Source organism: Drosophila miranda, chromosome XR (genome assembly GCF_003369915.1).
Source record: "Drosophila miranda strain MSH22 chromosome XR, D.miranda_PacBio2.1, whole genome shotgun sequence".
Lineage (NCBI taxonomy): Eukaryota > Metazoa > Arthropoda > Insecta > Diptera > Drosophilidae > Drosophila > Drosophila miranda.
In genome coordinates, this window is record NC_046674.1 from 19,204,346 (window position 1) to 19,230,106 (window position 25,761).

Consider the following 25,761-nt stretch of genomic DNA (forward strand, 5'->3'; position numbering starts at 1 on the left):
GTTGCGATGGCGTGCGAATGGCAACGGCAAGTGCCGTTCACAGCAGCACGCAAGCAAACAGCTGACCGCCGAAATTAATTGCATTGTTTTTCGAACATCGGAAAACTACTCCATCAAAAATCGAAATGGACACGGAGAAGCCTTCAACTAGTGCTGCTGCAGCTGCATCTGCTCAAGTAATGCAGGACCAGAATCCGCTCCTGGACTCGCCACTTCATGGGCCAACGCTCTCCAGCAGCTCCAGCTTCGAGGCACTGGCTCACCACGACCCGAACCTCAGCCGACTGGCAACGCAAATGTTCCAGAAAACTGAGGAGTACATTACGCACGAGCTGAATGCTCCCCTGGAGGACTACAGGCTATTGGAGGAGATGAACAAGGCCACCATAGACAAGTACAAGGACATGCGTCAAATTGCAGAGAACCTGAATGCATCTACCAGTGATCTGAGCCTCAAGTTCCAGCAGCTGGCCCCCCTAATGCAGCAGATCGATGAGATATCCGATACGGTGGATAAACTAGAGGCGGCTGCCTACAAACTAGACGCCTACAGCATAGCATTGGAAAACCGCGTCAAGTGTGTGCTCCAACGCAAGGCGGGCACTCATGTGACCCAATAACCAGTGCAGGCCACTCAAAAATGCTTTTAGTATACTTTTTACAATAGACTTTATGTCATTACCCAAGTAATAGCTTAAATATAATCGCAATTATGTTAAGAAATATCAAGGGAACTGCAATAAGAGGTGGAAATGGTAATTTATCTGTTCATTTTGTGATGTGGAAGATGCTACGTACTTTTGGCAACTGTGCGAATGGAACGAATGAGATTTAACACTTGGTCCTTGGCCGTGGGGGCTCCAAAATCTTGCTGGCCTGCTTGCCGGCCCCAGCCAACTGAAAATGTGCTCAAGATTAGCGTCGTGGCGCTTAAGATTGCAATCTAGGCGAACTTACACTTTGCCAGGAAGCGCTCCTCGTGCAGGATACAGACGGCATTGAGGCACAACAGCGAGGCCTCGATGAGCGTCCAGAGAGTAAACATTATTAAACTATTGAGAATTATTTACATCGAAAAAACGACCGAATAATTGTTGACGTCAGTTGTCAGAAATATACCGAAACATACCGTCTTACTTTAAAAATATACCGTAAATATACTGACGAATTCAAGTTCTATTTTACATATTCCTCGTTTTTTATCTTCCGTGGAATATTCTCAGCTATATAGAACATTTAGCCATGCCCACATAATTTTATCCGAATTTTGAATCAATTTTCTACTTGACTGACTTGTTTTAAATACTTGCTTTTGTTGGAGTTAGTCTAAAAAAGGTTTTAGCGAAGAAGGTCAAATAAATAAAACGTAAGAGAAAAATCGTTACTATTGCTCAATTTCTTTATTCCGTTGAATGATGCTGCCTAACTAAAACCATTAGCTCTGCCCACATAATTTTAGGCTATTAATGAATAAATTTTCTACCTGATTGACTACTTTTAAGTACTCTCTTTTATTGTATAGTGTATAAAACAAGGTTTAAGCAAAAATGTTCAACAAAAAACAGTGGTAACGTAAGTGAGTATGGAGTGTGACGTCAACCGGAGTTTGGGCATAGGTATACCCTATTTGGCTAATATAATATGAAGAAACTGTTTTACAGATTGTTATGTTTTGGACATTATTAATTATTAATATTATGCCATTCTCATTTTCAAAATAACCCAATGAAAAAAAGCTTAACCCACTGGACCGCCCTCTATTTAAGAAGGTGAACAAATTGATGTCCTATCCCTCCTGTCCCTCTTCCGACTGAATTGCGCTATTATTCTTCCAGTTTCATTATTTTGCGTGAAGTGTATTGTAATGTTAGACAATGGCTTAATCGTTCTCTGTGCATTATCGGAAACCATATTCCCCCATTATGATATTTGGTTGAATATTACTGTCTAGCTAGGACCCTCAGCCGTGAAAAGAAAACGTTTTCCCGATTGATAGGTAATCAGATATAGCATGTACCAGAATACTCATTTTACAAATATTATACTCAGTTTTTATTATTATATCATTGGTATTTTCGTGGACGTTGACATGCAATGACTGCATCTTTCAAGAGGCGATGCAATTACTGCACCGTCAAGTGGCCCGTGTGACACCAGCAGAAGGCTGTTACGCGAGCATGCAAGAAAGATAGCTGTTAGACTAATATTCGAGGAAGATTAGCACTAAAGTTTCTAAGAGAACTAGGCATGCATTCAAAATAAAAATAAAAATACCACTACAATTACTAATTACTAGAAAGGTGTGTAAGGATTAGTAATTTAATAAGAGGAAGAGAATTAGTGGTGGATATGATATGGTAGAGGGAATTATAATCCGAGCATAAGACCCTAAATGGTTCATGCAAGGAATAATTCGATCTACAAAGTGGAAGGAACAACGGTATAAAATTTCTAGTAAGTCTAATAGGAATCGTGAAGTTTATGCGGCTCAACAGATCAGGGCAGTCTATGTCACCCCTGATCAAGTTGTGCATAAAAATCACACCAAGCATTTTTCTACGGTTAACTAAGGATGGGAGGTTTACTAATAGCAGTCTACTAGAGTAAGATGGTGAGTCTCACACCTTCATCCCAGTTAAGGCCCCGCAGAGCAAGGAGTACAAAGTTTTTCTCTACTGATTCTATATGGTCCTGGTGTACTTTGTACTAAGGGCACCATACACAGGAGCCGTATTCTAAGATCGGACGAACAAGCGAGGTATAGAGAGTCTTTGTTATATAGGGGTCGTCAAATTCCTTTTACCCCCTCTTAATAAACCCAAGCACGCCCATATCCTTATTTACCATAGTAGAAATGTGTTCGGTATTTAAATACCCTTTGGCCCTTATTGGGTTAATATAAAAAGAAAATTTGAAGCTGCGAATGCGCGCCAAAGTCAAATTTAAATGCTAGTTTTTGTATCATAATCTATTTTTTTTCAACTATCGACGGAAGTACACCTAGGGCACAATTAGACCAATTATTGTCTGTAAAAGATAGATTAGTTAGTGGTTAAATTATTCTCCACATTCACATACCTTTCGCAAGCGTCCAAATACCCAAGTCAGTGAACGGACGGACTTTAGGGTAGTAAAGTTCGTCAAACTGTTCCATGGGATCCACATCGAATGGAGTCTCTGCCAGCGGAATCAAACTAGGGCATGGAATGTTGGTTATAAGACAGAATAATATGTCTGCCTATTCACTTACGCCTTGAGGATGGGGGCTGAGAATGAACTTAGGTACGAAAATCGCTTCAAGAAGAACTCGTGGTCAAACAGCACAGCGCGTGGATTCTTTCGGCTGCTGCCAAACATCAGAGTGAGCGAAAGATCCACGCCAGAGTGAGCTATAAGAGTACGAATAGTTTTTGGAAGTATGTGGCGGTTGAGAGACGAGAAATCCACGGGCTTGAGCTTGTCATTCTACGGGAGAAAGACCCTTAGAAAATAATTTTAAAATAATTTCAGATAGCCATACCTTATCCTGCTCTTCTTTGAACATGCGCTTTATGCGAGACATCATTGCGAAGGTTTCAATCATCTTGAGGGCCCAATATCTGGCGCCCAAACGCCGCTCATCCGGCTCATGGACATTTTCAGTGAGTTGTACGAGAGCCACAAAGATGTTTTCGGTGAACCCGTGGACGGCGATTAGGCTAAAGAGTCTCTCAGTGACCGCTATAATCTGTTCCTCATTGTCTTCTATATTGAGGCCTACGCCCATGAAATATTTCATTCTTAATATTTCCGCAACATATACATCTGGCAGGTTCTTAACAGTGGACGCTTGCTTGACCAATTCGTTTAGCTTATTTATCACCATGTCAAGAATTTCGGTGGGTGTCTTCAGCTTATTTTTTGATAAATAGGCCCGTATTTTATTGAACTCCTTCGGCTTTATTTTTTTGATAGCCTTGAGGCTGTGAGCGCTCTTGATCTGGCACTCCAAGGCTAGGTCGAAAGCGGATAGCTGATGAGCCATCTTCTGCCTGAATTTAATGTTTTCCTTGCCCTCCAGTTTTGCTGCTTCCAGATCGCAGAGGGTATCCTTAAGCGGCAGCCAGTAGTTCTGATGTAGCCATTGTAGGCAGATGTCGGCTGCAGTCCGCAACAGATCCACGGGTGGCATTTCCGTGCCATGCGAACACTTGTGCCGAATGTCGACCACGAATGATGGTAGGCCCAACTCCTGAGCCTTGTCGTACATGCTGCTCCAGTTGTGGCCTTGTACGGTGGACGACATGAAATTGAAGAAGCGCATAATGGCGTGGGCATAGATTTTCTCCAGATTCAACTCGCCCTTCTTGTCGTTAAGCTGCGCCCGCACAATCATGGCAGTGGCCAGAGCAGCCGCGGGGCAAAGACTGCCTCGTCGGAGTTTCCAAATACGGATCATGGACAGACCCATCCGACGCTGATTGCTCGTTGCATTCTTCCCAAATATAAGATGGCATGCGTGTTGAAATTCCTCTCTGAAATTAAGTCATGATCAAAACAATTACAAGCAACAAACCAAGCCGAACGTACGTGCATTTCCATGGTGCAACAATGGTTCTTTGTTTTGCAGCTGCTGCTATAGGTGGTGGCGTAACGCCGGGGTTGTCCTTTGAACTCATTTTTTATTTTTTTTATATTTTCAGTCTTTTAAATAATGCAATTTTCAGCAAATTAATATACCGTCCGACCCTCAGAAAAATGCCGAAACATACCGTCTTACTTTAAAAATATACCGTAAATAGACTGACGAGCTCAAGTTCTATTAAACATATTCCTCAATTTTGATATTCTGTCGAATATTCCCTGCTATATAGAATATTTAGCCATACCCACAAAATTTTAACCGATTTACTACTTAACTGGCTTATTCTAAATACTTGCTTTTATTGGATTTCTATATAACGTTGAAAATTAAAATTAATAGATTGCTGAAATCGACAAAATATACCATTATATACCGATATACCGTAAATATACCGTCGGTTCAATTTTGACCTAAAAAATGACGAATAGCCTTTTCCAAATTCTGACCCTCAGAAATATACCATATCTGAAACCGATGAAAAACGAACATAGCCCACTTAAGCCCCCCTTATTTTAATTAGGTGAACACCCTGAGATAAACGGCGAAGCTTCCTCTAAGAATACCATTAACTGAAAAATCGAAATTCGAAGCACTGGCACAACATCTGTTTGCCGATTACTACTCGATAGACAGGCAATCGATTGGCTTCGCCCGCTGTACAGCACGCAAAGTTATCGCTCGGCTGTTACCCAACACTACAACGAACAAATCATATTTTTTGTACGGGCGTAATTAGAAAGCAGTAATTAAATTTAACTTGTACGTCCTACCAACAACCAGACAGATCTAAATTGGGCGGTGCAGTGTATGCCCGCGCCATTTATCAAGTGGCATAACCGCGTATCAATTGCCAATCTAATAAATAAACGTTTTGAACTACGTCGCCATTTTTGACACGGCTCCGAAATCATCGAAAACACAAACGCACACAAACACACACCCAGAGACCCAGACCAGAGCTGAAAAAAACCTATCTGATCCGAACCGAAACCGTGTTTTGCTTGCGTGTGTTTGTCTGGTGTGTGGTTACGTCTAGGAATTTTTTGTTAGCACGCATAGACAGCAGAGACATTATTAGCATTATTAGTGCACAATAAAGCGAAACTAAAACCACTGATTTTCAACCACCGCCACAGCAACAGCAACTGCGACGTGTACACCATCATCAGTATCAGCATCAGCATCTGAGCATCTCAGCATCGCCATCGGCATCACCAGGAGGAGTAACAAATAGAAGCGCAACTGTGATTTTACTCTCATACGAATTAGAATGGCCAAGACGTACGACTATCTGTTCAAATTGCTGCTGATCGGAGACTCTGGAGTGGGCAAGACCTGCATATTGTTTCGGTTCTCAGAGGATGCTTTCAACACCACCTTTATATCCACAATAGGTGAGAATGCCTGCCCTCCTTTAAGACACCACTATCGATCATTCCACGACATTACAAGCACACATCATCGGATCTGGTTAAATACTATATTTAATTAATTATGACGCCGCCGTCGGGCTTCGCCAGTACTCACACATATTCACTCCACTTACACTCACACTCATGTGTGGTTGGCTGAGCGCTCGACTCAAGCTCGAGACCGTGGGCTGTGACTCACATCGAGAGCTCTTCTTTTCTTGCTTGAGTATTTGTCATAATTATTATTGTTGTTATATAGTACCCAGATAGGTGCGGACTCTTGGGCTCTTGGGGAGGGGCAAACGGATTGCCAACAAAGGAATCTGTAAACGGAAGAAGAAAACCTGACCAATTTGTGTGTTATTTTGGAGCTTATCGCAGCCCCGAGATATGCTGTACACCCGCATAACAATTGGGTGCCTAAGCCAAGACTCACCCAAAAGTCATTGCACTTTTCAAGCTCTTATCGCGAGCCGCCCCTTGATGATTTTCTGTGATACGTTGCCTTCCCTTCCCTTCCCCACCCGGATTTCCCTTGCATTGCTGTGCGGAATCGACTTGCGGGGCAGCCGCCAATTGTTTATTTTCGTATTTGGCACGTTTCCCTCGCGCCAATTTCCACTTTTGGTCTATTTACTTAACGACATTGTTTTATTCAATTGCGCGTTTTGTACCGCTTGTTTCTGCGTTCCCCTCTTACTCTTACTCTTACTGTTCTCTTGTTGTCTTTCTCTTTGGGCTTCGCGCTGCTTCTCTCTTTTGGCCAGTACGTCATCATCTCATAGGTGCTTTTGCTTTTTTTCCTTTCTGCAAACAGGTTCATCTTCTGCTTGCCAAATTTTATTCCGATTTACTCATGTGATTTTCTCTCTCTTTCCTTCTCTTCTGTATCTCCCACAGGTATCGATTTTAAAATTAGAACAATTGAATTAGATAACAAGAAAATCAAACTTCAAATATGGTAAGTAATTTAACTAATGCTATATTTTTATCAGCATTAATATCGCTCTATATTTCTATCTGTATAGGGACACTGCCGGCCAGGAGCGCTTCCGCACAATTACCACGGCCTACTACAGAGGTGCCATGGGCATTATGCTGGTGTATGACATCACCCAGGAAAAGTCGTTCGAGAACATCAAAAACTGGATCAGAAATATCGAAGAAAATGCCTCCGCCGACGTTGAGAAAATGCTGCTGGGCAACAAGTGCGAATTGCACGATAAGCGACAGGTACGAAAGGAAATGAATGACTTATTGGGCTATTGTTAGATTCGCTAAAGGGGTCTTTATCAATGAGAGTGGGGTTGAATCATTAAGCAATGGAAACGATATTTCATTTATTGGCCATTTCTCTCTCACTGTCTCGAAGGTTTCCAAGGAACGTGGCGAGCAATTGGCCATCGAGTATGGCATCAAGTTCATGGAGACCTCAGCGAAAGCCAGCATCAATGTGGAAGAAGCTTTCCTCACCCTAGCCAGTGATATCAAAGCGAAAACAGAAAAGCGAATGGTGAGTGCATCTAATATATCACAATGCTAATCCTCGCTCATACGCTTGTTATCCGTGCAGGAGGCGAACAACCCACCCAAGGGCGGACATCAGCTAAAAACACTAGACAGTCGGACTAAGGACAGTTGGCTGTCCCGATGCAGTCTGCTTTGACGTGGCTGCAACGTGTGGCTGATGGCACCGATACTGATGCGGCATGGTGGTAACAATTACGATTACACTGTATGTGGAGGAAGTAGTTTTCTTAGCTCCTGTTAGATCTGATCCCCACGAGACACCGAATCACTGAAACAACAAAACATCCCAAACAAAAGCCAGCTCCTGCTCTCCCCGAATATGCGCGATAATGGAATAGAAACATTGATTGCATTATGAAACAATTTATTAAATAAAGAATATGACGACAGTGTGTGCGCGAAATATACATAAATATAATGATACGTACATATATAGAGATATAAAAAACAAAAAAAAAAAACACAAAATCCAGACGCCAAGAGAAGGTGGAAGAGCAGCGAATCCAATCCAACCCGCCCGCGCCCTTCTCTAAGAGGTTTTTGTTTAGTAGTATTTTAGTGTAACTATGATTTTCTGCGGGCAGCCCCATGTTTGCGCTGTTGTCGATTGTAAATTATTAATTGTAATGCAAATATATACATGTGTATGTGTGTAAATGTATGAATATAATTTAGGTTTCTTTCCCTTGTCTGCTCACCATTTTTTTTGTATTTTATAATTTATTAATTCTACCTATATACATATGTATACTTACAGACAATCCTTTGCCATTTTGTTAGAAATATGCAGCATGTTCAAACACGCACAAAACTCTATAAACTCCCCCCACACACTTATTTCTACCACCACTCGCTCATGTTCTCACTCTCAACTGCCACGCGATGATATCTGTATCTAATGTGGTGCGGGTGCTGCTCCTCTTAATTTTTTTCCTTTTGCTTCACACACATTTCATTCGAGTATTCATTTTTACTGTGTTTATTTTGTTTCTGCCGCATGCCACACACGACTGTCAATAGCCCGTTATTTCTAATAAATAAACCATAGCCGAGCGGAGTATTTCCAGCAGATATGAAAATTAAGAAATTACTCGTACCGTACCGCTCGTCGTCTCGATCGATAGGTACAAACATACGAGGAGATGATGATGCAGCAGCAGAGCAGTGAAATAAATATTGTGAAATTAAATGATAACTAAATGCATATTCGATACTAATTAATTACTTGTAATATTAATTATTAAACGTATACAATTTTATAAAAATACAAAAAATAAATCATGTGCAAAAGTATAATATACATATGTATTCGTGTATGTAGCCTATAAGTGGATCATTAGATCCTGGAAGAGGAGAAGCTTTGTCGTTCTGGCAAGAATTCTCACGATTACCTTAGGGCGGGGTGCCGCCAGATGTATTTTAAAATTATGGCATACTTTCAGGCCGTATGTAAACTTATGAAGTATCTTTTGGGGCTGATGGGCTTAGAAATGATAGCATACTTTCAGGATGCTCCTTATAAGGAGTTCCCATTGTGGGCCGAAGAAAACCATATGAAAAACAGTATCCTTGATCCTCGAAAAGGACTCTGTCATGGCATGGCACGCCTTGACCGGTCCACAAATAACGATGAAATCGAAATTGTATGACTGGGGATGTCGAAGCCTCTAATGCAATGATCAAGGATATTTTTCTGCTCACAGTAATCCATGGCACGCATTGATCGGCTCACAAATAACGAAGAAAACCAGAAATATATTACTGAAGGAAATATCCTTAATCCTCGATAAGGATTCCATCAAATCAAGGATTTTCTGCCTATCACAGGAAGCCGTCGCACGTCAGGATCGGCATAAAAATAACGGAGAAAAGAAGAAAGCAAAGCTGGCTTGTTGTCATTTGTTGTTATTTTCAGTTTTTGTACAACAACAACAACAACCAATCCTCAATTTGCAGTCGCCCAAATGGCCGAAAACGAGAAAATTTCAAACCGAGGTACCGGGCGAACAGAAATCAGCAGAAGGCAACTTAAGAAAATTAATTTTGTTGTTGCATACTTTTGGGGCTGAACAAAAGCGAAGTTGCTTTCTGCTGATTTCTGTTCGCCTGGTACCCAGAATTAAAATTGTTCTTTTTCGGCCATTTGACGACGGATTTATTTGGAAAATTTGCTTTGGCTATATCTCGACTATTTATGGGACGATCGGGACGCGGCATGTCTTTTCGGGATCAGGAGAGTCCTGCCAACCGATTGGAACCAGAAAAATAGACATCCATTCCAACACGATTTTCGCAAATAATCATGATTGTTACATCATTAAATTTGCCAAAAATCGGCCTCATTTTCGTAGTCCAGATTTTGATGCCAATCGACAGGCTGGATCCTCGCGATCCTGGGAGAGTCGGTCCTTCACCGATCTGGCCCTATTTAGCTGAGATATAGCCTTCCGAAGATTTCGACTTTCACATCATTCAAATACTGGTTTTTTCTGCAAGCTATATCTCAGCTCAGCGGCTGCCGCTCGGGGCGTGGCATGTCTTCTCGTGATGGGTGGGTACATCTTCGATGGAGTCCTTGTCAAGGATCAAGGATATTTTCCCCACTCATGCATATTCACTTTTTTCCTCCATTTCTTGTCCGATCAGGGACGCCTTTTTGTAGCCGGCGGAACATCCTTGATGCAGTCCTTATTCTCGCTTCAGCATAAAAATATGCTATCCGCCTCTAAATACATCTGATGCTTCTTGCCTTTTCCCGCTTAGCCTGAAAGTATGCCACAAGCGATGGTAACACTAAAACAATGTATAAGCCATGTAGAGATGACATTTGGAGATCCCTCAATATGTATTCAATGTGTAGCAAACTGTGTAGTTACCGTGTACAAAAATTCATTTGTGCGATCATAAGTGATTAAACACTTTTGATTACTGTACCATTTGATTAAATGCGCAGACTAAATAATGAATTATATATTTAAAAAACAGTCCACAAAACGGTGACATTTTGCTTAATATTAAACAAAGAATTGGACAACTTAAGAGTAGAAAAAAAATACGATTGTACGATACGAACATTTTAAGAGCAGGAGCAGCAAAACAACATACATTCATACGCCACATACGACACAGGGGGGACACAGGAAAGTGCAGTAGTAAATGATTTACGGTGATCAAATAGGAATATACATATTCTATATATGTATCTATGAATATGTATAGCAATATAGCTAAGGGAAATTGCACATTGGTGGCCATGGACGGGCCGCGTGTTACGCCTGTGGCAGGTTCTGATAATAGTTGGCCAGAATTTTCCAGGCTTCAGGCTCCATGAATCCAACGGGCGGACTGGCACCAGTCTTGGCCAGTGTGCGCATCTTGGTCCCCGATATAAACTCGAACTCGTCCTTGCGCTGTGGCTCGAAGAAAGCCATCCGGCTGGCACTATTGTCGTAGGCGGCCACTCGGAATGGCAGGATCTGGGAAAAAAAATAGAGAATCAGAGTTTATAGTTTCTATCCCAGCTACAGTTTCAGACAGCTACCGCTACCCACCTCCATGCTGTCCAGACCCTGGGCCATCTTCAATACTCGCGCTCCATGGGTGGCATCGTACAGATTACCGTCGGGATAGGCCCCCTTATCCGGGTGCGGCATGCCGGCTGGATCTCGGCCCACAATGTAGAAGTTGGCGCCAGCATTCATGCGAGCCTTGGCATGCCACTGCACCTCCGTTGGGCCGGCGTACATCATGGGCGATGGAAAGATGGCCAGCACAGTGTCCTCACGCCGCAGAACGCCGGCATCGAGGACGGCCTGGTGCTGCCTCATGCGTACGTCCAGGGGCACATCATCGTCCTTGGTCCAGCCGCCCAACGGATGCAGCAGCAGGACTGGCTGCTTAAAGCCCCGCTCGAGCAGCTGCCTCTTGGTGTCCTGCATAAGCAGGGCGTGACCGTTGTGAATGGGATTACGCAGCTGGAATGCGAAAATTGCATCGGCGTTGAGCTCCTTAAACTTTCGGCGCAGCTCGTTGGGTGTCAGGCGGTACTGGTCGAGTCCATCGTCCCAGCGGATGCGTTCGATTACGGCCAGATCGCCGCCCACGAGATACTCGCCGGACTCGAGCACCTGCTTGCTGTACGGATGGTTGGGATTGCTGGTGCCGAACTGGCGGGCCAGGCGCTCCTCCTTGCGCTGGAAATAGAACTCTGGACGGCGTAGAATGGCCACTGGCTTGCCCTCATGCGTCAGCGTTAGTGCGGACACACCGTCCAGGCGATCCTTCTCGGCTGCAGTGGCGCTGAGCACAATAGGCACCGAGTGGTTCTCGCGGTAAGAGCCGTCCATTCCACTCTGGAGTGTGTTGAAGTGCAGCGTCTGCAGGTATTCGTCCTCCCGCATAAATCCACGCAGGGGATAGGCCCATCCCTCGGACAGCACCTGCACCCACTGCAGCTCCACGGTGCTGATTGGCAGCGTCTTCAGGGATTCCGCCTCGTGGCGCAGAGCGTCGCTGGCAGTGGACTCGCTGGGGTACAGCTCTGGCAGCAGATCCACGTCACGCAACGAGCGCGGAATGATGCCCTCCTGCTCGAGTAGTGTAACCAGCTTCTGCGTGGACTCCTGCACTGTGCACTCGTGGGTGCTGACCACCAGTTCCGGCTTGTGGGGCCGCTCGTACTCCTGCGTGATGCCAGTGAAGCCCTTGATCACGCCCTCGCGTGCCTTCTTGTACAACCCCTTGACGTCGCGCGTCTCGCACACGTCCAGCGGCGTGTCCACGAAGATCTCGTAAAACTTTAGGCCCGCATCCTTGTGTATCTTGCGCGCCATTTCCCGGTCATCGGCGAACGGCGACACGAAGCTACAAATGGAGACCACGCCGCTATCAGCAAACAACTTGGCCACCTCGCCCACCCGCCGGATGTTCTCCTCGCGCTCGGCGGGCGTGAAGCCCAGGTTCTTATTCAGTCCAGTGCGTATGTTGTCCCCGTCCAGGCCGTAGGCGGGTATGCCACGCGACACCAAATACGCCTCCAACTCAAAGGCAATCGAGGTCTTGCCAGCGCCACTAAGACCTGGGGAAAGAATTACAATTTAGGGATATACTTGGCTGACCTGATCGCAGGACTCACCCGTCAGCCACACGGTGCATCCACGAAAGCCGCGGCACAGTCCCAAATTCTTCCCGCGCGTCTCACGGGTGACATGGTGCTTCTGTTCGGTCACATTCGTCGCCACTTGAAGGCACTGCCAAGAAACAAACAAACACAAAGGTAGAATCGAGAGCTTAGCTTTCCAAATTATCATAAATTAATATTCATGTCAAGATGGCGATGCCGCCGTCGCCTTAGGCCGTTGCTGGTTGTCTGCCATAGTCAGAGCCAGAGCCTAAAGCAGAGTCATCAAAATGTTTCGCGCTTTGACCCTAGGGCGATCGATCTGAGAGCTTTGTTGTTGTTGTTGTTGCTGTTGCTGTTGCTCCATCGCTCAGTTTGTTGACCTTTCCGCGAAGCTCGTGTCTGCAGAATCGCGAATGGGATAATGGGGTTCGCGCGGATATGTCAGATAGGTCTCGTATCTCAATATGAAATGTGGTACATATACAATGTGTTCAGTCATGTGAAGGTTGGGCAGAAGACTGACGATACAAAGTGGGCTACAAGTCTTCTAATTTTTGCTACAAATAGTCGACTGCACTCCTCTAGAATACTAGCTTTTATCTGCATATCCCTGCATTTACTTGCATAGATTTTAAGCAGATGTGGCTGGTGGCTTGTGTGGCAGTCAGTCATACTTCTTTGCTCTCCATGGCACCGCCTCTGTCTTGAATCTTACTAAAAAAAATTGTCTGGTGCTCTCTTTTTCGCACAGGAGGGCTCGCTCCTCTTCCTTACCCTTCTTTTGATGTGCGGATAAAAGCCAATGGGAGGATTCGGCATAGCTTTATATTTCTTTAATTTTCGCGACACTTTTTTCGGCTTGGCAAATGCTTTACACTGAGCAACTGATAGCAGCGCGAAGTCGTCGATCCGTAAATGGGAATGGAATTGAAACTGAGCTGAAACTAATCCAAACCGAAGATCTCCGTCATAGACAACGCGACCGAGCGTTGAAAGCGAACTGAAAGTTTTCCATAATATTTACGGGTTAAATATGGCGCAATCTGCAGCTGAAGGTAGCAGCAGAAGAGTGGCAGAGAGAGAAAGAGAGAGATAGAGAGATAGAGAGAGAGAGAGAGAGAGAGAGAGAGGGATCCGGATGGATCCACGCACGCATCATTGGGATTCTCCGACTCCAGATGGTGGAATGGGAAAAATGTTTGCACAGTCTTTCTGCTGCTTTCTGCTGGGTTTTGTTCTTTCTGTTTCTGCTTCTCTTTCGGTTCTTTCGCTTCTAGTTTAGCTTAATAATTTTGTATAATTTCTTAGGTTCTGAAAATGTTCGTAGAACGCCCAACGAGCCGGTTCTTTGCGAGCGCCCCCAAGGCAAACCGAAGAACGGATATATAGCTTATTTTCCATGTGGATTATTTATTGGCTAGCTTTGAAGATGTAAGAAGTTGTTGAAGTATATTCTCTCCAGCATATGTCTTAGTATGATCTTACCTCATCGCTGGGCTTTCTTTCATCGTTCGAGAGCCAGCAACGCTCTGGGGAACTGGCACACGGAATGTTATTGTTATTATAGTGGCCAAGCGAATTGGCACATTGGGTAAACATTTTCCACAGCACAAAACACACCCGTCCCGTCTCGTACTTGGGGCAGGTGAAAAGAAAGCTGGCGAGCGGATAGGAGCGGAGCGGAGAGACTACGCGTTTATACGAATAATACTCTCTGATAAGCTGGCAAGTGAGAGTTTCCGTCGCGTCGTCCGCGGCCAAAAGAGCTGCTGAACTTTCTCGCCGAAGCTCAAAACTGCAACTGAAATTCCAGGGGCCTGCAGCAAAGCAAACAGAGAAGCCCCGACGCTGACAGACTGATTTCTGATCTGATCTGCTGGGATGTGATAGGCACAGTGGCTAAGGCTTGGGCTATGTCTGTGGCTATAGTACAAGAACTTGTTTATGGAAGGCGTTTAGTGTTCAGTGTTTGGCTATTTCTAGTGAGAGTTTGTTTTCCGAATACTTGCACCAGCTAAGTACATACAGATCTTGTATTGTTGTCGACGAATATCTAGCCATAACCCAGATCCCCAAAAATGAGTCATCTTTGATAGAACAAAATGATATAGGATTCTTTTCTAATCTTATCTTGGGTGCTCCGGCCGCTGAAGCTGAACCTGTTGGGGGCTAAGGATGATTCTGCCTATCTATTCGTTTTCTTATTGTAACGAACATTACATTGTTCGTTAGATAATTAATATTTGCGTCAGACAACGCTGGTTTGCAGCCCCTGTCGTTAAAGTCATGCTGTTGGGTAATGCTTCAGTAATGATTTAACCAATGATAAACAAGTGGCAATTACAACTAAAAACAATTGTTCAACGATCAGCATGGATGGAACGGAGCTTGGATCCACAATGTGCGCGATTCAAAAGAACTCTGTGAAAATGACACGTAATGCAAAGACTACCGAAAAATGAGATCCATTTATGGTATAAAATAGCGTTTAACAAGTTTTTAACTAGACAGCAGCTTTTATCGGGCCAAGTGGAGCTCCGGCCTCATCTCCTCTAACACTCAGAGTTGGAACGGGATGGGACGGGTCTCCACACTTGCAGACTGCAGTTGGGTATCTTTGCCAGAGAGACTTTCTTTCTAAGTGGCAACCGAACCTGTTTCAGCCAAAGTACACGAGTATAAACACTTGTAACGTCAACCAGTTGTTGGTAAGGAAATAGTTGCACGTTGCATAAGAAGCATTTCATATAAAAAGAGCATTAACCTTTCTTTACGTGCGACCAACGTAATACAACATTTAGCAATTCCGTATTTACATATGTAGGTAATGTTTTCTCCTACTCGGCTTTAAAGTCATTTTAGACAACTAAATACGAGAATGTATACGGCAGATCCGGCATGACTTTCGCAATTTTTGATCTGCCAATTCGTTACAATATTTTATGTTGAATGTTGCTGCTAAATTATTCAATTACTGTTATAGTGGTTTCCTAAATAAACTCAAAATAGCAAAGGTCAGCTTTATTTGGTCGACACGTGCCGCTGCATCTGCCCTTCACTGCCAATTTTTCTGCCAAATCAACAGTTTTTGCATACTGTTTTATCTGCAAGCCTGACCGTAAGTAACCGAACGTTGGAGAAGTTGCAAAAGATTAATCAGTTTTTGAATTCTTATCAACTGTTAGCATACATATGAGTATATATGTAAATAAAAGTAGTATATATTATGAGAATCGTGCCAATTTGATGCTTTTTTGTAGCCATGTAGTTTTAATTGGGTCATAATAGAAGAGATAAGATTACGATGGTAGGGAAAGGGGCGTGCTTAGAGTACTGAAAGTATTACCAAATAATATAAAACTATGTGCTTTTTTTCTGAATGGATCAATTGGTAATTTGTTACTAGGCCAAGTACAGAGAATGATGTATGTATAGGATATGGAGGGAATTCAGAAAACAGCCCAGCACAACAGCTGTTCAAACAGGGTCCCACTTAAGCCCAAGACATCCGTATCCACCTGTACCGTTCGCCCCGACATCCACGTCAGTTGCAGTTCTTTTTCATCTTTAACACAATTGTACAAACAGAGACATGGTTTATGGCCTGCTTTCGTTCGTTTTGGGGCCACGGCCACCTTCACCGCCACGTTTCACGGTTCTGTTAGTACTTACCGTCCTCTGACGCTTTTTACTGGTCTCCGGCGTTTCACTCATGTCTGGAACGTTTGACACACTAGCTACGTTTTACAATCAATGGTAAATGGTAAACAATACTGCGAAACAGCTACTAGTAGATTAGGATTAAATTTCGACTTCAATCGATGAATGAAATGTTTCACCCACGCGGAACTGGTGCTGGGCTCGGGGTTCTACATATATGCTTGCCTCGCTCAAGCTGAACTAATTGCACTAATTAACTTTGAACTTAGCTCTAATTTAAAAAAATTGTTAAATATCACACAAAACACAAAATTTTGATGACTCCTATTCCACAAGCACGCACACACACACACTCAGACACACTATGCATACATTACCAGTCAGCTGTTTTGCCAAGTGCTAGAGATGGGTTATCCGCGATAAATTAGCTATCGAGGGAACATTTGTTAACAATTTAACAAATTTGTTATAATTATTCTGATATATATATATTTTTTGTTACCCTTTTTAATAAATTAAAATGTTTTAATTTCTTAATCTCTTTTTATTAAAAAAAAGGTTATAAATATTTTTTTAGAGTAGGGGGTCTTACAAACACTAAGGTGCGATGTGTCTACAATCTAATAGGGCGGCGGTTGGTGTTGATATTGCTGCTGCTGCCCCATCATGTTCTGTCGCTGCAGCTGCGCCACCAGATTGGGCGTTTGTTGCTGGTTCATGCTTTGCTGCTGCTGCACCATGCCTCCCCCTCCTCCACCAACTCCAGCCCCACTGGCCTGCTGTGGTCCTGCCCCCATTCCACCACCCCCGCCGCCACCCATGCCCTGCATCTGCATCATCTGCTGATGCCGCAGCTGCTGCTGTTGCTGCTGCTGCTGGAATTGTTGCTGTGTGCTGAGGACACCTGGCTTGCCGCCTCCCGCTGGCTGCTGTCGGGCATACGGCGGCACCTGGCCAACCCCCACCCCGACATTGACACCGACACCCACGCCGCCCGGCCCGGGACCCATCATGTTGGACATGGTAACGTTGGGTGCCTGGTTAATGTACTGACCCCGGTTTCCGGCCATCATTCCGCCGGGGACGCCCCGTTGCTGCTGCTGTTGTTGTTGCTGCTGGGCTGCTGCCGCCGCCATAAAGTCAGGATTGTTGCGATTCGCCTGCTGCATTTGCGGATTGAAGTTGCCCATCATGTTGGCCTGCTGCTGTTGCTGCTGATTGGGTGCCATGCCGACGCCCACGCCCACGCCAACGCCTCCGCCTTGTTGCTGCATTCCTTGCTGCTGTTGTTGTTGCTGCTGCTGCTGATACTGATTCTGGAAGTTCTGGAACTGCACCTGCTGCTGAGGCTGCTGTTGTGCCTGTTGCTGCATCATGCCCTGCTGCGGCATGCCACCCATGCCCATGTTGGGATTGGCTCCAGTCGTGACGCCGACTCCAACGCCGACGCCCACGCCAACGCCAACGCCAACGCCTACTCCGTTGCCTCCCTGTGCGCCTCCAGTTTGCATCATTTGATTGGCATTCGGATTTACCATGCCCACCATTCCCTGGGTCATCTGTTGTTGCATCATTGAATTCTGCGGTATGCCCTGGCCGCCCATATTCATCTGGTTCATCTGATTGGGAGCCATGCCTGGCCGCATGTTTCCACTCCTCATGAATTGCTGCTGCTGCTGGTTGGGGTTCATCTGCTGCTGCTGCTGCTGGGCATTTTGCTGTTGCTGCTGCTGCATGGCATTGAATGCAGCCACCGACTGCGGATTCTGCTGGGCAGTCATCTGCTGTTGCCGCATTTGGTTGGGATTCATTTGCTGTTGCTGTGGACCCGGCTGTTGCTGTGCCTGCGGCTGCTGCTGTTGCATTGGATTAAAACCGCCGCCTGGCTGCTGTTGCTGCTGCTGCTGGAAGGGCTGGCGCTGGCGCAACATCTGGGACAAGGCCTGTTTGGAGTTGGCGTTTTGGGGAGGTCTCTCGATGCGATTCGCTAAAATAATTTCATAGATAAATGGGATTCTCGTTCCTTGTGATCCTTTACTTACATTGCATATTCTGCTGGTGCGGTGCATAGTGGTTGTGGTACTGCTGCGGCGGCTGCTGCTGCTGGGGGGCATTATGCCATTGCTGCTGCTGTTGCTGGCCCGGCAAGCCTTGGGGACCGGCGGCTCCACCTCCCGGTCCCTGTTGCATGAAGTTCATTTGAGGATTCTGCTGTCCGTTGCCACCCCCAACGTTTAGTTGCTGCTGCAGCTGATTGGTTCCCATTTGCTGCATTTGCTGCTGCTGTTGCATCAGCGCACTCTGCTGCATCATGTTGGGATTGGGAGCAAACTGCTGCATGTTCATCTGTCCAGAGGGGGACGTCATTTAGATTTGTAAGCCTTACTGGGATCTAAAGGTACTTCTTACCGGCATGTTCATCTGCATTCCCATCTGGTTTGGCTGCATCTGCTGCTGTTGCATGTGCTGCTGCTGCTGCTGCTGCATTTGCTGCTGTTGCTGCTGCACATTCGGCGGCTGCTGCGGCTGGGGCGCCAACTGTGTCTGCTGTTGCTGTGTATTGACCACCGGCGGGGTCTTTGGGTTCTTAGGCTTGCGTTTCCGCGTTGTCGTCCCCTTGCCGCGGCCGCGACCAGTGCCTACCACAGCACTGGGCGACTGGTCTACGGAGGAAGGCGTGTCGGCCTTCATCATTTCGTCCTTCTGAAGGGTAGAAACGATAGGCGTCACCAAAGGACTGTGTGGTGGCCACTGTCCCACTGTTTTATCACTTACTATGCAAATCTTCTCCGGCACCGGCTCAATGTCCTCGGGCGGCAGTGGCAGCGGTTCGTAGTAGTAGCTACTCGGTTTGACCAGGCTGTGCGTGTGGTATTTGAGATTGCGATGAGCCTCCTCGTAGGTGAGTGGTTTGCGCTCGAGCTTGACAGCCCCGAACCAGACCCACGAAAGGGGAGCAGGGTTTTTGTGGCCCTCGAGGATGTCCCACACGCTAATCCGCTGCTTGTCCGATATCCGCAGCTGTTTCTTCTCCATGTCGCAGATTTTGTTGCCCTTGGTATCCATGCCAGCGTGCTCGCAGGCTATCACCTGGAAGGCAAGATGGATGGATGTCCCATTATTTTCCATTTCAAGAGTTCCCAAAGCAACTCCAGAGAAGAACCGAACCACACTACTTACCTCTGTGGGCTGCTTGTAGAGTGGCAGCAGCTGCCGTATCACTCGGATGGAGGCATTGTTCTTCTCGCCAATCTCCTTCTTCAGCTTCTTCATCAGATTCAAGTATAGTTTCTTGTTCTCATCCCGCTCCGACTGGCTGTCGGAGACTAAAGTCGAGTGCACCAGGGTGGCCAGCATGTCCACGACGGTGGTGAAGAGCTCCCGGTTGCAGCTCAGATCCACCACACCCTGGCAAACCAGCTGGGCCAAGAGAATAGCCCAGTCCGTAGTGGGGGTGCTGTTCTTTTGGATTGCTTCGAACATCCCACCCACCAGAGAGAATCGCAGTTGCAGTGCATCCAAGATCTCCTCCCGTGCCTGCGGCTCATCGGTGCCTCCGATTGTGTCCAGCTGCAAACAAGGGGAATCGTTAGGCATCGCTATCGAAGAAGGTTTCGGGGAAGACTTACCTCAGCAAAGGATTGCAGGCATTGGGAGAGCTGCGAGTAGAGCGAGACGAGCAGGTTCTCCTTGTACTCATCCTGACCCTTCAGGCAGGTGAGGATAAGACCCAGAAACGGCTGGTAGTTGAGCGGCATCTTTTTGTTGCGAGCGGCTACACCACCAATGCCATAGCTGTTGCTGCTGTGGCAGCTGTTGCTCTTCTCCCGCTCATCCCCGCTGCCCGAGCTGTTGCAGTCCGATTTTGAGACTTTGGAGAAGTAGTTCATGCTCTCAAGCACCTGTCCCGCCACTCGCAAGATTCTTCCTTGTACGGCCGGTGTAAGCTTTGCAATTAGAGGTGCCACTAGCCAGGTGGAGGGCTTGGGCTTGTGTGTGGCCTTCAGGGATCCCGGCAGGATGATCTCCTCCATGTGGAAGACATCGATGGCTGCTCGGGCCACAGTGTCCAGCCAGACATTAAGCTCCGCATTATTACCCATCGACTGGCGGTACATCAGCTGCAGATCCAGCCAAGAAATACGCAGGGTCCACTGGCCCAGGTTCTCTAGTATCCTCACGATCATGGCTCGCTGATCTAGCTCGGAAATTATGTTGAATTCCGCCTCCGGGTAGCAGATCATGTGCAGTACGCGCTGTGCCTGTTTGGCCGTCAGCATCTCGTCGATGATCATGTCGCACAGCCCCTCGGCATTCTTCAGGCACCGTTCAAGCACGTGCTCTTGGGCGCATATCTGCTTGAGCACGGCCTGAGCGAATTCTAGTAGTGAGATCTGCTCTAGCCCGCCAACGGATGGCTGCTGTAGTGCCTCTTGCTCGCTGGTAAGACTGTTGCCAAGTTGGAGATCGCTGGTGCCCAGGATCTGGCTGAGATCGGCCGGTCGCTGTTCGTTGCTCTTGGGCGTACTGCCTGGATGGACGGGTGTGTTGAAGCCACTGCGCTTGCCACTGCCAAAGGCACCGCCCACGCCGCCCGAGGACGAGGAGCCAGTCCCTCCAGCCATGGATGTCTTTAGCGCCGCATTGTCCACGACTATCAGAATCGCCTTGAGCACGGCCAGCACAGCGGCAATGGGAATGGTCTTGTGTGCCCCGACCAGCAGATGCCGATCACAGCTGAGACGTATGCTGAAATCGCTGCCGACGGCGTGGAGGGGATTGGGAGATGTGCTTACCGAATACATGCCCGGCTGCGGTATCTCCAGGGTCTTGAAAAGCTTCAGCACCAGGTGACAGGTGAGACGAGCTCCCGCCTCGGCATCTACGCTCATTTCTCCACCCCCAGCACTCACCGATCGAGCCAGGGTTGGCAGGGCAAACTTGCTAACAAAATCGGCCAGGGAGAAGCAATGGCGGGCGACCAGGATACACACGAATACGGCCAACGCATTGTGGGTCTTTCCCTGGCCAATATCTACCTGGCCGCCCAGATGCGGGTACCGGGGGCTCTTGCTGCCGCTGCACAGGCTCTGCAGGGCCGCGATCCACTCCTCGGAAAGGACGTTGCAGCTGGCAGTGAGCTCCGCACAGGCCAGGGCCACATCGTTCAGCCGCTCATTGTCCGTCTCGCGGCAGACGGCAATCACGGCATTCGATACGAAGCTGTACACATTCGCGGACGATTCGTGCAACTGCCGGAGCCAGTGCGGTTCGAGTTTTCCACCACGACGAGGTGCTACAAACAACTCCTGCAGCAGCTGGGGATTGTAGCCTTGGGGAGGCAGGCTTTTAAAAGGAAAGAAAGAAGTTTTATAGTATATCGATAACAGATGATCAAGAGAATCCATATCAGCCGGAGGGATTGGCAGATTCGCACTTACCTGAGCTGCTCGGGGGTGTTGAAGATATCCTTGAACCGCTTGATACACTGCAGCTGCTGGTAGTACTCGGTAGACTGTTCCTTGCCCTGCAGCAGGACGCAGGACTCGTGCAGATCGCTGAGATAGGCGAGGATGCAGCGCTCCGCAGAGCTGCACTCGCTGGGATTGTTCACGTGGCGAATGGTGCGACAGACGCCCTCGAATACTGATAGCGTCTGCTCGGGGGAGAGGAGCAGGCAACTGTGGTATCGCCGCAGAATGCTGACGATATACAGGGCCAGGGAGGTGGTGTAGCCCCGCACCATGTTGGATTTCTTCAGCTGCAGTTGGTGCTCCACCTCAGGCAGCTCCTTAAGCAGATTGTCGCACAACTCCAGCAGACTGTAGATGTTGAGGGCCAACTCCATGAGATCGAACAGGAAGGCGACGTGCTCCTGCACCGGCAGATAGTTGTTGTTGCCGAGAGCGAATCCGTTGAGCTGTTCCAACACATTGGCCGCGCACTGGGCGGTGACCACGTGCTGATCGAAGTATGCCATCTGCTGGCACTTGGCTGTCGTGGCCTCGAAGTTGAATTCGTTGCGCGAATGCTTCTTCACCTTGCCGCCCTCGGCCACGTCGATGCTGAACTTCTTGGTGAAGAGCTTTCCGATCTCCTTGGACATCTTTTTCACCGCGTGCTTCTTCTCGTCGCGCTCCTTGCCCACGCCAAACAGAAGAATATACCTCTGGTTGCTCTCGCTGCTGTAGCTGGACTCATCCTGTGGTATGGGAAAGTGCTTGGTGTAGACGTAGTGGCGGGATATGCTGCCCCCTGCTCCACCCGTGCTGGGTTCCCCATCGCCTGGCGGTCCGATCTTGGGGCTGTCGGGCGCATCGTGCTGCCCCTTCTCCTTGATGTTCTGCACCAGCTTGTCCAGATCGTCGTCCACGTTGGAGTCGTCGAATTCGTTGTGCTTAAAGTCAATGCCCCCGCCAAAGGGGTCGTCATCGAACCCATGCGTCGTTGTCGCCTGTGTCGCTGCCGCCGCTGGCGAGCTTTTGGTGGCCGTTGTCGATGATTTGCTCGCCAGGACAGACTCGAGACTCAGCAGATCGCCTCTGGAGATCAGCGTGTGCATATATGCATTGTGCGAAAAGACATCGTGACGGATCAGGGCACTAAAGAGCTGGACCAGATTCGTGAACTCTGTTCGCTGCTGGGCACTGCTCAAGTGATCGTCCAGCACGGGGGCATCGTGGTCGAGGAAGTGCATCAGCACATGCTGGAACACTGGCAGGCCATCAATCAGGCCGGCCCCGGAGGCCAGGGAGTCCTTATCCTCCTTGTCGCTAGACTGCTCGGAGGGCGTGCTGGTCACATCTATCTGACGTTTGTCCAGCAGATTGGCCACTACCATGGCCCGGTGCTCACCCCAGCGCTGACTGGAGACAGCCCATTCGCACAGAATCCGCACCGTATCCTTGTCCTGTTTGGGCTCATACACGGGGCGTGGCTGCTGCTGCTGCTGAGGGTCCTGCTGATCCTCGTCGCGCCTCCTGGGGAAGATGTGCACATATAGCGTGTCAATACTGTTGCACTGCTCCATGCGATCGAAGCAGTGAGTGTCCAGATGATCCAGAGTGGCCAGCACTTTGGTGTAGTGATTCTTTCCTGCACTGAGCCACTTGGAGGCGAACCACCGCTGCTCTGCATGTTGCGTCCGGAGCACAATCTCAGACTCGGCGGCTCGCAGCTGGCGGCGTATCTCCGTATTGGTGCGCGGACATCGCGTGGGCATGGGTAGCACGGAGGGGGCCAGCGGGAGATGATCCAGCGGACTGCCCACCAGGGAAGAGGGGGCTCGATGCGCTGCTATACCACTCCAGACCAGAGCCGTGGGGCATTCGATGGTGATGATCTGGAGAATGGTGCTCAGGTACAAGACAATATCCCGATGATGGGGGCAACTCATCTGCTCTTGCAGAGCCAACTCAAATGGATCGTGCTGAAGCTTGTTCTCTCCACCTCCAGCTCCAGCTCCCACTCCTCCGTCGACATCCTTAATCCCCTGCTGCTCTACGGCCGCGTTGAGGAGCTGCGCTAGTTTTTTGGACACAATGTAGGCCATTTTCCGGCACAGTCGCTCCGACTGGACAAAGTCGTGCATGTACTGGAGGGCGAAGCTAAGCACAAGCTTCTTCAGCGGCTCGTCAAAGCTCGCCTGCGTGCGCATCTTGTCCAGCAAATCGAGTATCCAGTTCAGGAATTCCTGTCGGTCCAGCAGCGACTCCTCGTACATGTATTTGCTCAGCTGGTGACAGTACTTCCAGTACTTTAATGCATTTCGGCTGTCCTCAAACTGGCTGCCAATGCCGGATATGCTCGAACCGGGAGGTACAGGTGCTCCCACAGCCGTGCTGCTGTTCGCAGAGGATCCACCCGGACCCGAACTAACGCCTCCGCCGAGAGCTCCGGCTGGTGGTATGACACTGCCGGATCCTACTACTCCCCCGGCCGTGCTCGGTTGGCCATTGGCTGGACTGTGTATCGGCGGCAGGGGGCTGGACATGCTGGGCACTGGAATTACATTCGATGTGGCACTTGGGGGCGCGGCATTGCCCCCGGAGCTGTTCACCGAGATTCCGTTGCTGTTACCGCTAGAGGCGGTAGTCAGGCCAGCGGAGTGGCTGCCATTCGACGAGGCCTTGTCGTGGGCTGAAGCAATGGAGATGTCATAAGACGATTTCATTTAGTTTCCTGTATAGTATGTACTTACTCTGCTGATAGTATTCCTGCAGTTTGGGCAGCAGTTCCTTCATGAATTTGATCATGTTGCCCGTCCACTCGGCAGCCGGATCGTAGATGCTGCGCTTTTTGTTCTTCGACTCGGTGAAGCTAAGCGTGTAGGCGGCACTTAGCTTGATGAACCACGTCGCCCGCTGCATGTTGACCTGGTTTTCGCAGAGCGTTATGAAAATCTCTTCCTTCTTGTTGAAGGATGGAGCGCGTTTGGCCAAACTGAGAAGCGGTTTGTTGCCAGCCAAGTCCTTAAACCAGGCGTCCACTATGCACTTCCGTCGGGGCGAGACTGGCCAGAAGTTGTCCTTGCAGTTGATCTGCTGTTTCTTGCGTCCCGTGTCCGGCAGCGTCATCAACTCCTCCTTTTTGGCCAGCACCCCACTGAAGAAGGCACTAACCCTACTGGCGTTCACATTTGAGCTGTGCGCCGTGCCAAACTCGTCGGACAATGGCGGTGTTGTGGTGAAGCCATGTTTCACATTCGTGGGCGTCAGTTCGTCCTCCCGCTGCTTGGCGTCCTGTGGATATATATCCGGCGGGCCGAGGCGTGTACGCTTGAGCGGACGCTTTTCCTGCAGCATTGAGAGCATCTTGGCGGCTCTGTAATGCGTTTTTCACACGATTTTTCCTTTTTCTTTTTTTCCTTTTTATGCACTCAGAAAGACAACCAATATTAGAGCAGTGTGACCGCGGATTTATCGATAAAATATACCGTCCGACCCTCAGAAATATACCGAAACATACCGCCTCATTTTCAAAATATACCGATGAACAACATTTTTGTTTTCTTTATAAAAACGTAACAAAACAGTGCTTTCATTTAATTGGAGATCATTTCATTCATTTCATTTAATAAATAAGACTTATTAATAATAATAAAGTCTTAATAATATACTAATCACTAACATCACTATCGTCACTAACGATGTCGCTGGGATTTTTTAACAGCATTTCAGTGTTCGGTTCAAAAATTTATATTCTTAAATCTATTTGTTTTTATTAAGTTCACTTCGGAGAAAATTCTTTCACATGATGCATTCGAAACTGGCAATATAAGCAGTACTTGTGCAAATTTTGAAACTTTTTCATATTTTAATTCATTGTTGAAATCTTTTATTTGTCCCAATGTATACCAGAAATGGCCAGGACTTTTGTGTGTTTTTAATAAACTAAAAAGAACCTCATCATTT

General features: G+C 47.5%; 6 protein-coding genes and 1 long non-coding RNA gene across 13 annotated transcripts; 2 read left to right on the plus strand and 5 right to left on the minus strand.

Moving 5' to 3' along the window:
- Positions 1-41: 41 nt before the first annotated feature.
- On the plus strand, positions 42-723 carry LOC108152125 (biogenesis of lysosome-related organelles complex 1 subunit 2). The gene has a single exon (XM_017281208.2). The coding sequence runs from the start codon at positions 126-128 to the stop codon at positions 618-620; it is 495 nt and encodes a 164-aa protein (XP_017136697.1). The 5' UTR covers positions 42-125; the 3' UTR covers positions 621-723.
- LOC108152126 (immediate early response 3-interacting protein 1) lies at positions 653-1,118 on the minus strand. The gene is made up of 3 exons (XM_017281209.2): positions 958-1,118; positions 799-897; positions 653-734 (listed from the first exon to the last, which is right to left on the minus strand). The coding sequence occupies exons 1-3, from the start codon at positions 1,043-1,045 to the stop codon at positions 679-681; spliced, it is 243 nt and encodes an 80-aa protein (XP_017136698.1). The 5' UTR covers positions 1,046-1,118; the 3' UTR covers positions 653-678.
- A 1,733-nt stretch (positions 1,119-2,851) lies between these two features.
- On the minus strand, positions 2,852-4,878 carry LOC108153264. Its single transcript, XM_017283127.2, has 5 exons — positions 4,570-4,878; positions 3,521-4,514; positions 3,251-3,465; positions 3,079-3,194; positions 2,852-3,027 (listed from the first exon to the last, which is right to left on the minus strand). Exons 1-5 carry the CDS (start codon positions 4,656-4,658, stop codon positions 2,969-2,971), a joined length of 1,473 nt encoding a protein of 490 aa, XP_017138616.1. The 5' UTR covers positions 4,659-4,878; the 3' UTR covers positions 2,852-2,968.
- Positions 4,879-5,276: 398 nt separating this feature from the next.
- Positions 5,277-8,266, plus strand: LOC108153005 (ras-related protein Rab-8A). 3 transcript variants are annotated; one of them, XM_017282748.2, is made up of 6 exons: positions 5,277-5,383; positions 5,761-6,018; positions 6,937-6,997; positions 7,065-7,269; positions 7,409-7,549; positions 7,610-8,266. In XM_017282748.2, exons 2-6 carry the CDS (start codon positions 5,895-5,897, stop codon positions 7,700-7,702), a joined length of 624 nt encoding a protein of 207 aa, XP_017138237.1. In that variant the 5' UTR covers positions 5,277-5,383; positions 5,761-5,894; the 3' UTR covers positions 7,703-8,266. The 3 variants fall into 3 exon arrangements, with proteins under 3 accessions (XP_017138237.1, XP_017138238.1, XP_017138236.1); XM_017282749.2 differs by lacking the exon at positions 5,277-5,383 and adding an exon at positions 5,395-5,642; XM_017282747.2 differs by lacking the exon at positions 5,277-5,383 and having other exon boundaries at positions 5,395-6,018.
- LOC117186203 lies at positions 5,761-7,017 on the minus strand. Of its 2 annotated transcripts, none has more exons than XR_004471325.1 (2): positions 6,473-7,017; positions 5,761-6,359 (listed from the first exon to the last, which is right to left on the minus strand). It is a non-coding gene; the product is annotated as an uncharacterized LOC117186203 (long non-coding RNA). The 2 variants fall into 2 exon arrangements; XR_004471326.1 differs by having other exon boundaries at positions 5,761-6,380.
- Positions 8,267-10,521: 2,255 nt separating the features above from the next.
- LOC108153075 (bifunctional 3'-phosphoadenosine 5'-phosphosulfate synthase) lies at positions 10,522-16,703 on the minus strand. 3 transcript variants are annotated; one of them, XM_017282858.2, is made up of 4 exons: positions 16,361-16,703; positions 12,701-12,815; positions 11,118-12,643; positions 10,522-11,042 (listed from the first exon to the last, which is right to left on the minus strand). In XM_017282858.2, the coding sequence occupies exons 1-4, from the start codon at positions 16,400-16,402 to the stop codon at positions 10,836-10,838; spliced, it is 1,890 nt and encodes a 629-aa protein (XP_017138347.1). In that variant the 5' UTR covers positions 16,403-16,703; the 3' UTR covers positions 10,522-10,835. The 3 variants fall into 3 exon arrangements, with proteins under 3 accessions (XP_017138347.1, XP_017138345.1, XP_017138346.1); XM_017282856.2 differs by lacking the exon at positions 16,361-16,703 and adding an exon at positions 14,174-14,493; XM_017282857.2 differs by lacking the exon at positions 16,361-16,703 and adding an exon at positions 13,463-13,685.
- A 187-nt stretch (positions 16,704-16,890) lies between these two features.
- Positions 16,891-25,269, minus strand: LOC108152130 (mediator of RNA polymerase II transcription subunit 12). 2 transcript variants are annotated; one of them, XM_017281219.2, is made up of 8 exons: positions 24,549-25,269; positions 21,790-24,487; positions 19,978-21,694; positions 19,529-19,918; positions 19,124-19,438; positions 18,758-19,051; positions 18,391-18,682; positions 16,891-18,335 (listed from the first exon to the last, which is right to left on the minus strand). In XM_017281219.2, exons 1-8 carry the CDS (start codon positions 25,159-25,161, stop codon positions 16,969-16,971), a joined length of 7,686 nt encoding a protein of 2,561 aa, XP_017136708.1. In that variant the 5' UTR covers positions 25,162-25,269; the 3' UTR covers positions 16,891-16,968. The 2 variants fall into 2 exon arrangements, with proteins under 2 accessions (XP_017136708.1, XP_017136707.1); XM_017281218.2 differs by having other exon boundaries at positions 18,391-18,694; positions 24,549-25,268.
- Positions 25,270-25,761: the final 492 nt, after the last annotated feature.

What these genes read in the sequence shown, in the direction of transcription:
- LOC108152125 (XM_017281208.2), top strand. Translation starts at nt 126, where the DNA reads ATGGACACGGAGAAGCCTTCAACTAGTGCTGCTGCAGCTGCATCTGCT.
- LOC108152126 (XM_017281209.2), bottom strand. Translation starts at nt 1,045, where the DNA reads ATGTTTACTCTCTGGACGCTCATCGAGGCCTCGCTGTTGTGCCTCAAT. An exon ending in GGAGCGCTTCCTGGCAAAGT is followed by an intron (nt 898 to 957) that starts GTAAGTTCGCCT and finishes GCACATTTTCAG; the next exon opens with TTGGCTGGGGCCGGCAAGCA. An exon ending in CATTCGCACAGTTGCCAAAA is followed by an intron (nt 735 to 798) that starts GTACGTAGCATC and finishes CTCTTATTGCAG; the next exon opens with TTCCCTTGATATTTCTTAAC.
- LOC108153264 (XM_017283127.2), bottom strand. Translation starts at nt 4,658, where the DNA reads ATGAGTTCAAAGGACAACCCCGGCGTTACGCCACCACCTATAGCAGCA. An exon ending in GTTGCACCATGGAAATGCAC is followed by an intron (nt 4,515 to 4,569) that starts GTACGTTCGGCT and finishes ACTTAATTTCAG; the next exon opens with AGAGGAATTTCAACACGCAT. An exon ending in TCAAAGAAGAGCAGGATAAG is followed by an intron (nt 3,466 to 3,520) that starts GTATGGCTATCT and finishes TTTCTCCCGTAG; the next exon opens with AATGACAAGCTCAAGCCCGT.
- LOC108153005 (XM_017282748.2), top strand. Translation starts at nt 5,895, where the DNA reads ATGGCCAAGACGTACGACTATCTGTTCAAATTGCTGCTGATCGGAGAC. An exon ending in CACCTTTATATCCACAATAG is followed by an intron (nt 6,019 to 6,936) that starts GTGAGAATGCCT and finishes TATCTCCCACAG; the next exon opens with GTATCGATTTTAAAATTAGA. An exon ending in CGAAAACAGAAAAGCGAATG is followed by an intron (nt 7,550 to 7,609) that starts GTGAGTGCATCT and finishes TTATCCGTGCAG; the next exon opens with GAGGCGAACAACCCACCCAA.
- LOC108153075 (XM_017282856.2), bottom strand. Translation starts at nt 14,287, where the DNA reads ATGTTTACCCAATGTGCCAATTCGCTTGGCCACTATAATAACAATAAC. An exon ending in AAAGAAAGCCCAGCGATGAG is followed by an intron (nt 12,816 to 14,173) that starts GTAAGATCATAC and finishes GTTTCTTGGCAG; the next exon opens with TGCCTTCAAGTGGCGACGAA. An exon ending in ATGCACCGTGTGGCTGACGG is followed by an intron (nt 12,644 to 12,700) that starts GTGAGTCCTGCG and finishes TTCTTTCCCCAG; the next exon opens with GTCTTAGTGGCGCTGGCAAG.
- LOC108152130 (XM_017281218.2), bottom strand. Translation starts at nt 25,161, where the DNA reads ATGCTCTCAATGCTGCAGGAAAAGCGTCCGCTCAAGCGTACACGCCTC. An exon ending in GCAGGAATACTATCAGCAGA is followed by an intron (nt 24,488 to 24,548) that starts GTAAGTACATAC and finishes CCATTGCTTCAG; the next exon opens with CCCACGACAAGGCCTCGTCG. An exon ending in TCTACAAGCAGCCCACAGAG is followed by an intron (nt 19,439 to 19,528) that starts GTAAGTAGTGTG and finishes CTTGCCTTCCAG; the next exon opens with GTGATAGCCTGCGAGCACGC.